This window comes from Aulonocara stuartgranti (assembly GCF_965226115.1).
Source record: "Aulonocara stuartgranti genome assembly, chromosome: 7".
Taxonomy (NCBI): Eukaryota; Metazoa; Chordata; class Actinopteri; order Cichliformes; family Cichlidae; genus Aulonocara; species Aulonocara stuartgranti.
Genome location: NC_138945.1, coordinates 13,752,801 through 13,770,538, shown reverse-complemented (window position 1 = coordinate 13,770,538; position 17,738 = coordinate 13,752,801). Strand labels below are relative to the sequence as shown.

Here is a 17,738-nt window from a genome sequence, read left to right as displayed (position 1 = left end):
ACATGGTAGGATTTGTAAAGAATTTATTCGTAAATCAGGGTGGAAAATAAGTATTTGGTCAATAACAAAAATACAACTCAATACTTTGTAACATAACCTTTGTTGGCAATAACAGAGGTCAAACGTTTACTATAGGTCTTTACCAGGTTTGCACACACAGTAGCTGGTATTTTGGCCCATTCCTCCATGCAGATCTTCTCGAGAGCAGTGATGTTTTGGGGCTGTCGCCGAGCAACACGGACTTTCAACTCCCGCCACAGATTTTCTATGGGGTTGAGGTCTGGAGACTGGCTAGGCCACTTCAGGACTTTCAAATGCTTCTTACGGAGCCACTCCTTTGTTGCCCGGGCGGTGTGTTTTGGATCATTGTCATATTGGAAGACCCAGCCTCATTTCATCTTCAAAGTTCTCACTGATGGAAGGAGGTTTTGGCTCAAAATCTCACGATACATGGCCCCATTCATTCTGTCCTTAACATGGATCAGTCGTCCTGTCCCCCTGGCAGAAAAACAGCCCCATAGCATGATGTTTCCACCCCCATGCTTCACAGTAGGTATGGTGTTCTTGGGATGCAACTCAGTATTCTTCTTCCTCCAAACACGACGAGTTGAGTTTATACCAAAAAGTTCTACTTTGGTTTCATCTGACCACATGACATTCTCCCAATCCTCTGCTGCATCATCCATGTGCTCTCTGGCAAACTTCAGACGGGCCTGGACATGCACTGGCTTCAGCAGCGGAACACGTCTGGCACTGGGATTTGATTCCCTGCCGTTGTAGTGTGTTACTGATGGTGACCTTTGTTACTTTGGTCCCAGCTCTCTGCAGGTCATTCACCAGGTCCCCCCGTGTGGTTCTGGGATCTTTGCTCACCGTTCTCATGATCATTTTGACCCCATGGGATGAGATCTTGCGTGGAGCCCCAGATCGAGGGAGATTATCAGTGGTCTTGTATGTCTTCCATTTTCTGATGATTGCTCCCACAGTTGATTTTTTCACACCAAGCTGCTTGCCTATTGTAGATTCACTCTTCCCAGTCCGGTGCAGGTCTACAATACTTTTCCTGGTGTCCTTCCAAAGCTCTTTGGTCTTGGCCATGGCGGAGTTTGGAGTCTGACTGTTTGAGGCTGTGGACAGGTGTCTTTTATACAGATGATGAGTTCAAACAGGTGCCATTCATACAGGTAACGAGTGGGGGACAGAAAAGCTTCTTACAGAAGACGTTACAGGTCTGTGAGAGCCAGAGATTTTCCTTGTTTGAGGTGACCAAATACTTATTTTCCACCCTAATTTACGAATAAATTCTTTACAAATCCTACCGTGTGAATTCATGGATTTTTTTTTCACATTCTGTCTCTCACAGTTGAAGTGTACCTCTGGTGCAAATTACTGACCTCTGTCATCATTTTAAGTGGGGGAACTTGCACAATCGGTGGCTGACTAAATACTTTTTTGCCCCACTGTACCTCTCACTCGGTGCTTCCTATTTCTAAATACAAAGACATCAGTGCTTGAAACACTGTGCTTCAGGCATCACAGTAGGATCTCACTCCTCAGCTGGTAGTAAGTCCCGGATTTATACTTTTTTTTTTTTTTAGGCATTCCACATAATTGTATGTAAACGTTTAAGACTAGGCTAAAAAGAACACACAAACACATGGTAATTTATCATCCAATTATATTTATTCCACAGTACAGAGGATAATGGTGAGTGCTGAACACATACTGTATGAACAACGACACATCTGTACCTACTGAAAATGTGAGTCTAAATCACTTGGAAAAGTAATTCTGGTGTCCCTAATTAAGTACATGTGGCATCTTAGTTACTGGCTGTCGGTGTCATGGATCAAAGAATCAGTTAAAACATATAAAATGGGTAATGACAATCTATGCAACAGCTAACATGGCGCAGAGAAGTACTATTTTATGCCACCCTTTCCTAGCAAATATAAGCAGTATATAAACATTTAACGATGCAATAATGTAACTGTAAGCAGATACAAAGTGTTTGTCTATTCCTGGAATTATAAAAAAAAAAAAAGTAAAACAAATGGAAATCACACATAAAGCAAGAATTAATGATGCCGTAATGGTTACAGGGCAATTAAAATTGCTACAAATATAATAAATCAATGTGTAGAGCTACATTTTAATGTGTTATAAACCATTAAGTGTTTATAGTGGTGCTTATAAAAACTAGATGATGTTAAAATAAATTTTGTGCATGTGACTCTAATCCCATACTATGCATATATTGAAAGTGTATATTAATTATTGCCACTATACACTTTGTCACGGTCCTACAGCATCTGCGGCATTATATTTCAGATGTGTACATACAAAATATGATATGGTGCTAAAGCTGGACATCAATAAATTGTCAGTCCCACGTTCTAATAAGGAGCCTTTTCTAAAAGATTTATTCATTTAAAGATATTAATCAAAACCGACTTTTATTTGGCAGCTTTGTTTCACTTATAATGGCTTTTAAAAACATTTGTAATCCTATTATAAATACTAAATAGTCATCAATTAAGAACTTTAATCAGTAGGCATGCTTTCCTTTTACATGACTGTACGTCTTCAGTACAATACATACATGTTTCAGGTATGAGTTTACAGAAGTCATTACAAATACTTTTATTGGCTTTAGAAAATGTAGGAAGGTTTTAAACACATGAATTTTCAATAAGTGCCAAATAATTAGTTTGCTAAAATGCTGTTCATAGAAGCAACAGTGGGTGCTAACATTTTTCACAGTGTCAGCATTAAAGCTAAACTGAGCAGTCATCTCATAGACTGAAATGAAAAGTGGTCTCTTTGGACTAACATGTCCAGTGACTTATTCAGCATACAATAATGTTTACCCTTTCACAAAGGGTGTGTTATTAGAAAGTGAAACCACAAACTAATAATGCACTTTTTAAAACTAAAGATGTAGGTCTCTATATTTAATCATTCTTATCCCAAAGTGGCAATAATTGTGATTACAGGAAATATATTCTGCTGTTTGTTTTTGTTTTTATATGTAAGTGTTCAGTTTAATTGTAAGGACATAGTGGAGAAGAGTTCATTTATTATTCTTACCAGTGTAGGTTATGTAATTTTAAGTTGGATTAGACAAAATGCAACAGTTTGTTAAATATTGTTTTCTGTTAAGGGCTTTTACTTTTCCATGCACCTACTGCTGCCTGAGAAAAATGTCTCAAGTTATATTGCAAAGGTTTTGTAAAATACTCCAGCTTGAAAAATAGGTACAATAGTCCTATAAAACATACTTGACTGTTGTAAGAGACAGCAGATGTCTACAGCAGCTCAAATACAAACAGTTTTCACATGGTGTGAAAAAGCTGCACGTGGTGTATGGACGTGTATGCTTTCAGACTGCATGTAGATTGAATTGTGGTAGATTGTGCCCCTGCTGTGATGTGAAGAATAATATTGCACTGGTAGGAACATAAAAGCTTCCTGTGTTGGTCCATAGCCTCAATGACTGCCAAAATGACAAATAAAATGCTACATATTTCCGTTATAGTTCACCTGAAATTTCCAGAGTAACGCCATGAACCTTAAATAAATAAATAAACCTCGACCCTATATTTCCTACATATATATCTTTACAGTATGTACAGTGACACATCCTTGGCTCCTGAACAGTGTCAGAATCCAGACGGACAGACATTCAACTGAGCAGCCAAAATGGCCAAATGGGAAAAAGTGTTCTCCAGGACTTCTTTCAGTCTAGCATATTGTCCAAGGTTTTGGCAGCACGCTCAGACTCTGTTCTACAAGGTCAAAACATTTTGCCCATTTTTTTTCACATGCAACATTCAATTTAATATTATGTAGTCAGCAAATCAAAATCCAGTCAAAGCATTAAGACGTTTGCTCTCAGTACACACTTCCCCTTCTTACGAAAGGCTTGGATACAGTGTTCATCAGAGGTTTTCAAACTATGACAACCTCCCATCTGTGTCAGGTGGATTGTACAGGTGCACAGAGGTGTTTGAGAGCAACAGGAAGCACTAGTTGTCTTTTTTGGCCCTTTAATTTCCAAGTTAAAAATGAGTGGATCTATGTGATATATGTATCTTTAGATTCAATGGGCCATAGACTTTCAGAAGACATTGCTATATCCAGTACCCATGACTAATAAGCAGACAGTTCTTCATGGGTACAGTGCAAACAGGAAGAGCTAATAGCTAAGACAATTGCTAAAATGCTTTTAATGGGGCCAAAATCTTAAAAAAGAAAAAAAAAAGAAAAAAAGTTTTCTTTTGTTTTTTAAAGAAAAGAAACAAAAATAAGAAAAACTCCTAATCCTCTAGCTATAGTCTGTGCTTCTCAGATATCAGCATGTAGTCAAGTCACAAAGCTAATTACATTCCTTTAAAAATCAGTCACCATTGTTCTAAATGATTTTCTGGATTCCTCAATGAGTCTTCTAAGTATCTGGGTTAACCAACAACAACAAAAAAGCCTTTTCTACTCAGTAAAAAGAAGATTTTAAACTTGAAATCTTTCTCATTTTGCACCTCTGAAACCAAATGAAAACAAAGACAGCAGTAGATAGTAGGAAAATTAGGAAATGGATTTGAAGAGACACCTCTTGCAGTGTGGTGGCACAGTAGTAGAGCAGTAAGTACTGTTGCTTCACAACTAGAAGATCCTGTTTGTCCATTTAAGGTGTCCCTGCCCAAAACCCCCCTTTCTTCTGACTGCCCAACTGCTGGAAGCTTGCTGAGGAGCAGTACTGATTATCTGAGAGTTATATCCACCTGAGAACCAGCCCATTCATTTATGTGTCCTCTGTAATGGACATCTGTTTTTGACTTATTTGAGCTAACCTACATATATGACATTCTGGGATTTCCATTGATATTTCATGGGTTTTGTTTTTTATCTCCAAAGAGGAAGGAAATCACAAAAAAGTTCAATAGAAAGATTGTTTTTTCCTCGCTTCTCAGGAGGATATTTCTGGGTGTGCTGTGTATGTAGCCAATAGCACAAAGAAATCAGGTTTCTGTATGTCATGTTATTGTAAGATAACATAACATAAGAAGGAAAAGTGCGCTTTTAAAGGTAAACTTCAGGAGTCTACATTAGATTGCACAAATTTTTAAAGAATTACAGTTACTGTAGTTCCAAAGCTTTGAGAATAATCATCCACCAAACAGAAAAATATGCCTGTTAAGAGAACACAGAGTGTGGGCATGGATATGCATCAGGGGGGGAGCACAATATCAGACTTTGAAAACTCCTGGTCTAAAGACTTCTGTAGAGTTCCTTGTTAACTATTTGGCACATATACGTACATCATTTTCATATTGTGACCAAATGTACAGACGTATGCATACCAGCACATATATCATATCCTGACATAAATAAAAAATGTCATGCACTACAGAGGTGTTCGAATGCAGCAAAATGAGATGGTAACTACAGTATATTCCACTGTAAACTAGTGCAAAAAAGGATAATGAGGTTATGCCGTTGATTAACTACAGTATTAGAGAATGATTTTGGCTTTTGTGGTGGGTTCAAGACGGTCTGGATCACACAGACTGGAAATAGAAGCACTCTTGTGTAGTGTGGAAACTGGGCATGTGAAATAACAGCATAGTAAAATGAGGGTGACAAGCAGTGCGGCTGCTCCATACATCCATACACGAAGGCTTAAAGGACAGATTCACAATTTTTCATGCTTCAGAAATAGCCATATGCTCATCTGAACACTGAAACTGTTGTAGTTATAATTATTTAAGTCTATACCAAGCATGTAGAACTACGTATCATTTGTTTAGACTTAGACTTCCAGTTCATGCAAAAACACATTAGAATTTATGCTTGTTATTAATATTATAAATATTATTTTGAAAATCTGGCTTAAAAGAGTAAAGTAAATAATTTCCAAGGTTTTAAATTTCATCTTTGTGTCAGGTCAAGTCAAATTATTACAGGGTGTGTATAAAAATGAATAACTTTAAAAACTAGCTATATTAAAACAATTCTATTGCAATATAAGAAGGGTTGATTTTAAAAATCAAGTATATGGCCTTTTTTGAATTATCTGCATAAACACTTTTTTTAAAACTTTTTTTTAGCTCCTATTGACTGAATTTGGATCATTTTAAAGGTATAAATTAAAAGGTCTTGTCATTCAGTTTTGTGCAGCCCTTAGTAGAACACCCTGAACACAACAATTTTTCGAGAGATGTTGTTTAGTTGTTAACATTTGCCAAAAATAAGCATAGTGGATTCTGCCCACTATCACCTAAACTGGAAGCACATTGTGTAGGGTATGTCTTCATGGCTAGTTTTACTGTTTCAGTGTTCACACAGGCACCTGACTTTTTCATTTATCATACCTGTAAATGTTTTTACCTATTATATAAAGAGCCCATATGTGCCCATAGTTTTTGTTTTTTTTGGATTTGGGTCAGAGATGTGAGGTGGCTTCATCTTCTTTAAAGGGAAAGAGAGGCCAATGGGACTCATCTCCCATACTTCACACACACTGATAATTCAGTCATTTCAACATTCGAGCTGAATCACTTCGGCTCATTCTTTAGTCCATTTGGTACAAATACTGAAACATCTTTGTGAGTGAAAGCTCTCCCTTCCAGTTCAGTCTGAAATGAAACAGGCTCCAGGTCCAGCCTGCATTATATCCTATGAGAAAAAAGAGCAAATACTCAGGAAACACCACAAAAGTGTCTCCCAGCAGCAGCAACTATGGGAAACAAAACACCACCAGCAGGTGGATCTGAGGTATTGCAAGCAGATGAATATATATATAGATATATATATAAATAAAGGGATAGTTGCTGTGGACTGTACAGAGTCTCAGTTGTTGCTTTGATGCTGCATGCCCTGTTTTTCTGCTTTCCGTCTCCTCTGCAAAGAAAGTGTCTTGTGGGATATTAAGGCCTTGGATGGCCCAGAGGCCACACGGAAACAGAAAATACTACAGAGTTTCACACAGGGTGGAATGAAAACTGAATGGCCGACCTGCTATCAGTATGTTTTAAGAAGCATGAAAAGGACTGATCTGTGACTAAGACGACAAGTACTTTCCTCTGTGATACAGTATATTTCACAAATCCAGCCCTTATTGTTCAAAGGATCAATTCATCCAAAATACACATTTCTTTATTCATATCTTTTGGTATCTAAAAATAGAAAATTTAGAGATTCTTTTAAAATCTCTGCCAGCACAATACCATGAAGGTAATTCGTTTGTGGTCCATTACACTTAACTCAATGCTAGCATTCTCATGCTATCATTTCTCCAGTAACAATGCTACAAGCTTTTTTTCTAATCTAGTTTAGCTTGTTAGCATGGTGATTTTAGGTGGTAACAAAGAGAGTTTGGACCCTGGCAGACTCTCAGGTACATTTTCATGACAGAAAATACTTCCACCTACATTTACATCATCTTAATGTTTAGATACTTCTGGACAAATAAAACCAAAAAGTACCAGCCAGATAAATAGGGTGGAGTAAAATGAAATTGGAGAATTCTTTATGAAGCCAGCTGACAGGCTGTTGGTAAGAAATGGGAAGAGAGTAACTAAAGCATCTAACCTAACAACCTTCTGGATGGATTTTGTTTACACTAACATGCTGTGGCTAGTTAAAATAGCTACTAATATGATCTCTTTTGGTAGAGTTTGGATGAACAGATCCTTTACAGTAAGGTCTCCATTTGGTCTCTCCTTACTTTTTGTTAGATTTGCCTTTCTGTTTTTTGGTCTCTACTTACTTTTTGATAGATTTGCTTTTCTGTTTTTGCATCATGAGGGTTTTCTATACTTATTGCCAGTCACTGCTGTGTTCCAAAACAGTGGAAAAGAAACTCAAGTGTAAATCACTGGCCCTTTGCCACGGTTGCCAAACGAACTTAGCCTCAGTCCCATGGTTGACTGTCTGAAGATCAATCTGGCTCTGCAGTTTGTCCTGAGCTCATGAGTGTAAATGTTTATGTTGTTTGGAAAGGAGAAGGGAGGGTTTCCCGTTAGACGAGATTAGTTTAAGGCTTACAATTTCTTTTTTTAATCCTTCCTTTGTCATTTTTTTAAATAGTGGTATATCCTATAAAAGTATTACTGTAAAAGAGTCATGCTACAGAACTGTTTTGTTCTCTAGATCCCACTTGGCCTGATTAGTCCACTCCTCCTGGACAGATCCCTACTTATCGCTCCTTCCTAATCTCTATTAATTATGGGTTATTTATGCTGAACCATCTGTCTATTCCTTCCACAACCCCATCATCCACACACTCCCATCTTTTCTTCACCTTTCTATCTTTTATCTTAGTCCAGAGATCATAGTGGCTCGGCCAGGGTCCTTTATACCAAAGCTTTTATTTAAACATTACTTGGGGCCATGTAAGCCTACACTGCCCTCCTTGGTGCTGCTGCTGCGCCCCCAGCACCCCCCAGCTATACTCATACTCCTCTGTGCTGCTGCTGTGACCCCTCTATCGCGCTCCACTTCACACTGGCTGAGCGTGCGCTCAGTCCGGCTGGGCTGGCTGGGTGAGCATGACCCCGACCCTCCAGGCTGCTGAGAGGAGATGGTGCGAAAGATGTGGTTCCGTTTCCGGAGGAAGTCTCCTCCAGCTGTGCCCAGAGCAAAGCTGCCCTTCCGGAGGACCATACGGGTACTGGCGGTCTTGGCAGGGTGAGACCTTTGGTTGTACTCCAGCTGAGATAGGTGGGAAGCATAGCCATCCAGGATGAACTGGAACAGATTAACAGTCAATTAAACTGGGTTTACTCAGCATCAATGCACAGACAGAAGGTCCCCTGACAGACCCTAAACACTCAGCGATTAATCATGTAAAATATTCATGGCCTAATTAGTTCACAATGAAACTATTTTACAGCTGTACACCCACTCAGATAAAATAGTTTCATTGTGAACTAATTCATAATGTACCACAATTATTTACTATCAGACCTGGCACTGGTGCTGCATTTTCTTCGTGGGCCTTCCCACTATGTAGATATGAGATGGAGGCAGGCCAATAGAAGTGTACACTGATATGTCCTTGGTGGAGCCATAGGCAGCAAATATCCTCATGTTGGCCTAATCAAATACAAAGAGTTTAAACTTTTAGACATTGGAAGGATTTTGCTGCATTGCTATTCCAGACTCTCCCTGCCCTCACTTACCTCGTTGATGAGGGTTTTGAGGAAGTTGGCCTTGTGTCGGAGAGGGTCATGTACCAGGCCGTCGCAGAATGAGACGATGCCATTAGGGAAGTTATGCTGGGAGAGCCAGGCAACAACACGCTGCTTCTGCATGTCAGGACGACCTGTGACATACACTATCAGATAGCCCAAGTCCTGCCAGTACCTGCAAACAATAAAGAATAAAAATCCTGAGAAGGAGTCGCGTTTGGATTAGCTGACTTCCATGCTAAAAGGGAGTGATATGTTGTTCAGAAAATCAATATTCTGCCATTACTTCACATAAATATTCCCAAGATGCAGCACATGTAAAAACTACAAATACCAGGGGGGTAGTATTTATTCTCAATAGTTTAGAAGAAAACTATAAAATAACATATATGGAATTAAAAATGTGTGAAAGAAAATGTGTTTTTCAATTTTACATTTTTCAAAACTTTCACCTTTCGCTGTAACAGTAATGTGTAAGCTCCACACAACAATTAGTCCTGCAAGTACCTGAGCTGAGAGAGTGGAGAACCCCAGCCTCAGTACCTTTGTCCATGCAGCAAGTAGACCATGTGTTTGTGGTCATTTATCCATTTATGCCTTCACTGTGGAGAGGAATGTTTTGCATTGTGTGATGTTTTTGACCTAGAGAAGCAATTCTTGTGTTGCTTCTTCTAACTTACTAACATACAAAAGGGGCAGACTTTAGACCAGATTCAAATGTGAGATATGTGGCTCCATGTGAGATGCAGAGAAAGTGAACTGCTCATATCTGCATATGCATTTTCCACCATGAAGTATGGAGAACAAGTTGCCAAGACAACATTCCACAACAATCTGTTTTGGTCTTTGCCACGGAGTTTTTGTTTGTGTCCACAACTTTGATTTGTACTATCTAGACGTTTTACACTATATATTACTGCAGAGTAGTATTCCTACCAAGCATGCTGGTGTTCTCCTTACCTTACCACATCCACAGCCCCTGCTCGAACCTTAGGGTCACTCCCCATTATTGAGACGCTGGCAGCAAATGACCCGTCAATGCTGAATACAACAAACTCTGTTCCTCGTGGTACAATAGTAAGATAGCTGTCTGCAAATGTGTGGTCGCCCCTATTAGAGAAACAGCGACTGGTAAATATGATGAAATTCATACATGTATGCGTCTCTCCTTGTGAAATAACTACAACTCAGCATACCTGACCACCATTTTGACAGGATATACCCCGATACCCAGCCTCTTGCTCTCTGGAATTACATAAGAGACACGTCCACTGTTGTTAGTGAGCTCCGTGTCAAAGTACACCCACTCTCCAGAGGGAGGCTGGGTCATGATGTGAATGTCAATCTGCAAGAAAAAGAAAAAAAACAAAAACAAAACATGGCTTGAATACAAACCATCTCTTTTTTGTTGTTGTTCCTAACAGCATGTCAGTCATTACCTTTTCTCCAGTTAATGTGACCATGTCCAGAGGACCATACATGAAACGTCCCGTCAGTGTCTGCACTCCATCCTCTGTGAACACGGCGTCATTCACGCGATGATTAGCTGTCACATTCTGAGAAGCAACCAAAACAGGAAATCAGTTTCTTTTTTTTTTTCTTTTTTTTTTCAAATCTCTTTATTTGGTTTTCCAGTGTTCTTTATCATAAAGGCAACTAAGATTCAAATATAAATGATTACATATATACAACAGAAATTAAACAAAATCAAAACAAAACAAAACAAAACAAAACAAAAAAAAGGCGGAAATCAGTTTCAATTCTCTAAAGTCTCTCTTGAGACTTCTCTTACTGTTTTTGCTGCCAAAATGAGATGACGAGAACTTGACTGAAATGTTAATCAGCTCATTAGAGGTGCTTTTTTCCTAAATTGTTTGTCCTGTGAAATGCCTCTTTGGCACCTTTGGGACTACCGTATCGTCTTCAAGGACTTTTTGGAGACCTTTTTTTCCAGAATAACTGAAATCCTCTACTTATGTCTTGCTGCTTATATCTTATGCAGGGCTATGGGCTATTCTATTCTATTCTATTCTATTCTATTAAATGTTTAGAGAGGAAATATTTTCTTGGTAGATATGCTAGTAACTAACAGATATCTGAAGTATGAAAATCAAAAAACGTGCTTAATCTTTAACAATAACTTATACACAGCCTTGTCAAAAGAAAGCAATGATAATCTAATATTTAGTTGGAACAAATTTAGCTTGGCATTATTTCAAATGTTTTATGCTTAGCATGTAAGTGGGGTTAAGTTAATCGGGTAGGTTAATTAAAGTTGGATGTGAACTAGATGTGAACGTGAACAGTATGACAATGGCTGCCTGTCTCTCAGTGTCGGCCCTGTGACAGGCCGGCGATCTGTTCTGGGGGTTTCCTGGCTCTCGCCTTATGGTAGCTAGGATAGGCTCCCCCCATGACCCTTAATTGGACAAGCAGAAGAAAATGGATAAATTGATGGCTCTAGTATGTGTGGCATGACATTTTCTGATGATAAATTAGTCTTTTAGGGAACGATGTTGAGGTCTCCAAAGTTTGGATCATTAGAAATTCAGATTTTCTTTGTAAATTTGCCTTTCAGGTAAATAAAACATCCATTTTTCTCCCTTTGTGTCATTTTTTGCTGCTGCTGAAATACTTCTAAAGCCAAACCTATGCCCTCCGAAAATATAACAGAGATACTTTAAGTCAAAAATCTCTCTTTTGTATCCACATCTTAAAAGTTCAGCATTGCCTCTGTCAGGTGGAGATACCATAAAGACCTCTTACCCGAATTTTAACATGAGTCCTCTTTCGAAGCCACTTCTCCCGAGGTTTTGAAGGAGTAAATTCAGACACTTCTTTACCATCCAGCTCCAAAACACCAGAATTCTCATGTCTCATTACCTGCAACAGGAAATGAAATTAACATTAATCACATATATTCTGTTCTCTTTAATGTTTATGGGGGAAAAAAGAAATGTAGAAAGCATGGTGAACCTATTGTACCAAATTTTCTGTAAAGGAATGGAGTCTTATATTTAATTTTAAAAAAGCAATGACTGAGATTATCATCCCTGGAACTATGCAACTTAAAACACTTTAGTGATTACAAATCAAAGAAATAAAATAAATTGAAAGAGAACCTGTCTGAGTATAAATGAGACAACGTCCGTCGATTCCCAGTAGGAGGCATGGAAAAGATGAGGCAGAGCCACGGTTGGAAAGGCTGTCAGGGCATCAGGACAGTAAAGAGCATAGTCCATCCTCTTACTGCCCCACCACCGAGAGGCAACTACAGCAGTGAGGGGAAAAACAGACAGTCAGAACGTCCACTGTGCTGATTTTAGTTAGTGTTTTTCACTGAAGGTTTGACTAAGAGGCACTAGGGCTAGGTTAAAACTGGACAGTGGTGAGTAGTAGAAAGGTTTGAAGTGCACACTGTTCCCTCTCTTTTTTTCTTGTAATGCAGTGGTTCCCAACCTTTTTGACTGATATATCCCCAAAGCCCTCAAATATCCCTCCACCGATACCACAGTGTGTTCCAAACATGATCCCAATGAATGCTATTTTAAACTCTACGATATTTTAAAAGACACGTGTGATTAACTGTAGTGAAGCAATTCGTCCATTCTTTGTGTTGCAAAAGTAAAAAAATGTTTGTTGTTACTGTTGTTACTGTTTAGGGCAATCGCGGCTCAAGAGTTGGCAGTTCGTCTTGTAATCTGAAGGTTGCCGGTTCGAGACCCGGCTCAGACAGTCTCGGTCGTTGTGTCCTTGGGCAAGACACTTCACCCACCTACTGGTGATGGCCAGAGGGGCCGATGGCGCGATATGGCAGCCTCGCTTCTGCCAGTCTGCCCCAGGGCAGCTGTGGCTACAACTGTAGCTTGCCTCCACCAGTGTATGAGAGTGAATGAATAGTGGAATTGTAAAGCGCTTTGAGGGTCTCGAAAAGCGCTATATGAATGCAGTCCATTATTATTATTATCCACGACTTGTATTTGTCCACTGTTTTATCTATGAACTGTTAATATCCCTAAACTGCAATATATGACTTGGATACAGCAATTTATTTGATATGATGAATTTAGTTAGCGCTTATAGAAATAAATTAGTACACATCAATTTTTACTACTATTTGGGCTGTTTTATTTTCCCACATAAATGGGATCTCTTACGCTCATTTTTATCTCCACAGATTTATTTGTAGCCACTACTAGTGTATCCATGATTCATAATGCTAAAGCATCTGAATTTACTTAAACAAAGTGTTTAATTTCCTTCACGCTTTGTTTGAGATAACTTTCTTTTGACTGGCTGCATCTCGCAACCAGAAGGTGTGATCAACAGGTGGGTGGGGCTTCTGCGTGCCTGAGATGATCACATTAGCAATATCTGCTCTCAGTGATGTCATATAGATGTAGCAGCAAGGGGAAAGTCTTTAGAGCAATCTGAAGCTTTAGGCTCACAGGGATCACTTACACATATAGTACACTGACCTTCTTATTTAAAACTTAGACCATATTTAATATCAAAATCCATCGTGTCATAAAACATCAGTATATATTTTTTGAGATTTTTCTGCCAACACCAAAAGTAGCTACTGAGGTACAAGTAAGCCTGATTGGGAATCACCACCAGGACAAGAAAACAGTGGTTCTCAAGGAATTAAGTTCAGAAAGGCTCACAAGAAGGATTATGGACCTCCAGTGTAATTACTGTAACTACTTGGGAGTACTATCTGAGAGAAAGGAAGAAGCCAGAGGAGGAAGGAAAGAACACAGGGAATGAATACAGATTGTAGCATCCTTCCCTCAAGGTCCTCTTACTACAGCTCCCAGGGTACCTTTCTCTATGTTCTTCAGCACCCTGGGCGACGGGGGTGCCGAGCTGATGTCAGTGATGTCAGACGTAACATCAGTGAGGTCAGAGGTCATGTCAGAAGTCATGTCAGAGCTAACGTCCGAGCTGTGCTCGGACTCCACACCGTTGGATCTCGGAAAAACCTGACGAATTTTCTTGCGCAACTGAGGCGGTGTGCTCCGAGAGGCAAATCTATGGTAGGGTAGATGCAGCTGTGACAGCAGACTGGGCCTTTTAGTGTGGCTCACTTCACATTTGCTTGCTAAGAGGATGTTTGGAGGGAGGAAATGAGAATGTCAACATGTAAACTTCCAGCTTCTGGACCAAAAATTAGGTCAGAGACACAATGTCAGAGGTCAGCTTACTCGTAGCGATGTTGGAGGCGGTGTAAGAGTCAGCTAAGCCTGACACCTGGCTGGCTATGCTGGCCTCACTGGCTCTACGGGTGCAGCGAAGGTGAGGAATCCCTGGTGATGTTGATGATGGATGCTGACCATCAACAAGAGTATGGGAGTGAAGGGTATCCACTGCGAATAAAGAGGAGTTATAGTCATATTCTTTATTCACATATGATCAATTATTTCTATGATTATGAATAATTCAAACACCAATATAAAATAATGATATTTTTAATCACTCATGCAAGGAGAAACAAGTTGTAAATACAACATGTTACCTTTTGAGTTTTAACCATTTGATAAATTTAAGTCTCACGTTCACTCTTTTAACTCTGTTTTTGGTTTCCTCCAGATATCTTCCTGCTTAGCTACTGCATGTTCCACTATTTTTACCCAATAGTCAAAGAACTCTGTTTGCTATTTGCTGCTGAGCAGTTAGTGTAAAATCGCTTTTTAGTGCTTAATTTGTCTGAGAAGAGACAGGAGTCTGAAGTGGCAGAAAAATTAGAGTCATTAGAGTGAACCAAAATGATAAAACTGCAACCAGCTCGCTAATCAAATAATAGAACCTCAAAATGAATTCAGTGGGTAAATACAGGTTTACCCGCAGCAGATGGCTGTTTGGTTCTAGTTTGGTTCTGTTGGATATTTCTTCCTGTTAAAATGGACTTTTTTTTTCTCCCCACTGTCAATAGGTGCTTACTCATAAAAGGTTGTATGATTGTTGGGGTTTTCTCAATATTATTTTAGGGGTTTACCTTACTCTGCAACTTCCCTGTTGGCAAAACAGGTGTTTTGAACCCCACAAACAAAAAAAGCAACTGAGCCATAACTAATGTTAGGGAAATCTGTTGATGTTTATGAAAGAGCCATAAACATCAACAGATGAACCAGCCAATATACTGGAATATTGTATTTTTTCCATCTGTATCAGTAATGGTCTTAAAAAAATCCTATATTGTTAGAAGCTCTAGTTTTAACCAAATCCAGACCACATTAGAAAAATAATAATAACAGGATAAAGGAGATAAAGAGAACAAATACACACTCTCTGTGTTGCTCTGGGAGGTTTGCCAGTTGAGGACAGGCACAGGGATGCAGGTCTCACTGACAGTGCTTTCCTGGTTCCGATGTGATGCTGTACTGCCAGACTCTATCAGAAGCTGGGGGTTACTTTGCACAGTTTCAACTAAGCCAGACAAGGGGTAAAAAAAAGTCAACAACTTGTATTACATAAAGTTCTGCAGAAAAATGTCTCAAGAAGTGTGCCTTTCTTTTTTGTCTGTGTTTGCGTGTGTGTCAACTCACCCAAGAGAGCCGAATGTCCATCACCCAGAGGAAAGCGCTGATAGCGGGAGACGCTACAGGGAGGCAGCAGGTAGAACCTCTTGTCTAGGAGAGGCTCAAGACGAGAGGCGGAGGGGTCAGCTGGATGAAACATGTTGTAAACCTGCTGGCAGGCTGGACGCAGCGCCGACACTAGAGCAGGAAACACAGCAAGAAGTTTTAAATAAACAGACTGGTGTGACTAGTAACACGGGACACTGTGTATACAAACTATAACTTTAGATAGTAGGCTGGAAAATACATTACAGTTTTACTGAGTTACATTGATGCAGTTCTCACATCATCGATGTAATTCTCTCCACTCCTTTTGGAGATCATTTATCTGAATTTCATTAGTGGGACCACACCTTGAAGCACACCCTTTCTCAAAAATGAGAAGCTGTTTGTTCTTGTTTTTGTGCCTTACCCTGTCTCCTTTTTTTCAATTAATTCATTTCTCATTAGTACATTGAGATCTTTCCAGTCTGGGATTCGCCACCAGTCCCCTCTGAGGCCCTGAGGCCTTCCCCAAACCACAGCCTCAATTCATGCTCGAGTCATCTGCCATTATCTACTATCTACTGCTGTAAAACCTAAATGAGGATGTGGTCCCGGCTAGTGAAATGCAGTTCTTAACTCTGTAACACACTTCCCCACTAACTTGAGAATTTGTTATTGTATTTGCACACACTGCTATTGTTTCTACCCATTAGCACCACACACATTTTGTTATTGTCTTGAAGCACTTCTCGTCTGAATCTCATAACTAATCAAAACATTTTCCGTAACACTGCCCGGTATTGCATTATTGTTTTTAATGAAATCCCTTCAGACTTCTTTCAAAGTCTGTATGAAAGACTAAGGCCAGCCACACACTGTCAGTGGAAGAACAGTTTTCCTCGATCGTTTTGGTGCAATTCTCCCATCAGAAAAGTCACTGTCACTACTAAATTTGGATGAGCAGCTGACGAATCTGCAACAACTCTGCTCTGAAACTTGTACTAACAAGGTGTACTTAATAAAGTGCTCAGTGAGTTTGTACAGTATGTATAGTATACACATGTGTGTAATTGGCAGTGCCATGACATTCACCTGTAACACAAGATTGTGAGTATTTATTTCCAATTGTTTCAACTAAACTTCTTCTGACAACGTGTTACTATTTGCTTTTACCCAAAGGACAATTTCACTGCTAACACCGAGAGTGTGTGAGTGGATTTGCTCTTTCATACATGTTTGAAAAAAGTTCAAAGTAGCTTGATTGAAAACACTAATGCCGTGCTGGACAGTATTCAAGAAAGTGACAGATGTAGAGTTCTGACTAAGAATTATATAGGTTCGATCACTGGCTTCTCACGGTCCTTGAGCTCTCTAATGCATCCATCACAATATGAATGTGTGTTTATGTTAGATAGAAAGCACATATACAGAAAAAAGTGCATGTGTGTATGAGGCAAGTTTTTGGTGCTCAGGTAGAGTAGAAGCACTATATAAGAACCAGTCCATTTAGTACTAAATTATAAGTAGAAACAATAGCTGATGTGAGAATTGCACCAAAGTGATTGATAAAAACTGTAATAGGACTGTCATCTTTATATAAAGCTTGACAACTACTTTGCTGATGTAAACTTCCCACTGGTCTTGGTCTGACTACACCATAGACTCTCTAGTGTTTGTCACAGTGTCTACAAACAACAGCAATAAAAAACTATGCCCATATGAAAAATAAAATAAAATGTGTATAACCACTTAGAATTCCAAACAATCAATGTTTATATCCCATCATAATCACTTTGTTTTACACTTAAACTACTGTAGTATGTCCTGTTTGAAATCATACCTTTATCCATATGAATCTTTGATTCATTAAGCTACTAGGTGGTATAAGCTTTGTTTATATTTAATCCTATGTCTTATGCCCTAATTTGATGTGTGATTGTACTGTCATATTTCAAGAGTAGGGAGGATACTGTATTTTTGT

At 39.2% G+C, this 17,738-nt stretch overlaps 1 protein-coding gene across 4 annotated transcripts in view; it reads right to left on the bottom strand.

Moving 5' to 3' along the window:
• Window positions 1-1,661: 1,661 nt before the first annotated feature.
• Window positions 1,662-17,738, bottom strand: part of pitpnm2 (phosphatidylinositol transfer protein, membrane-associated 2) — a 65,688-nt gene continuing 49,611 nt past the window's right edge. For all 4 annotated transcript variants that reach the window (XM_082539619.1, XM_082539622.1, XM_082539621.1 and 1 more), the window contains 12 exons: window positions 15,740-15,910; window positions 15,480-15,620; window positions 14,399-14,560; window positions 14,017-14,295; window positions 12,314-12,462; window positions 11,958-12,074; window positions 10,631-10,747; window positions 10,388-10,536; window positions 10,152-10,301; window positions 9,183-9,366; window positions 8,968-9,096; window positions 1,662-8,748 (listed from right to left, as the gene is read on the bottom strand). In XM_082539619.1, the coding sequence (XP_082395745.1) occupies window positions 8,380-8,748; window positions 8,968-9,096; window positions 9,183-9,366; window positions 10,152-10,301; window positions 10,388-10,536; window positions 10,631-10,747; window positions 11,958-12,074; window positions 12,314-12,462; window positions 14,017-14,295; window positions 14,399-14,560; window positions 15,480-15,620; window positions 15,740-15,910 (2,117 nt within the window). In that variant the 3' untranslated portion in view covers window positions 1,662-8,379. The remainder of the gene's footprint in view (window positions 8,749-8,967; window positions 9,097-9,182; window positions 9,367-10,151; window positions 10,302-10,387; window positions 10,537-10,630; window positions 10,748-11,957; window positions 12,075-12,313; window positions 12,463-14,016; window positions 14,296-14,398; window positions 14,561-15,479; window positions 15,621-15,739; window positions 15,911-17,738) is intronic.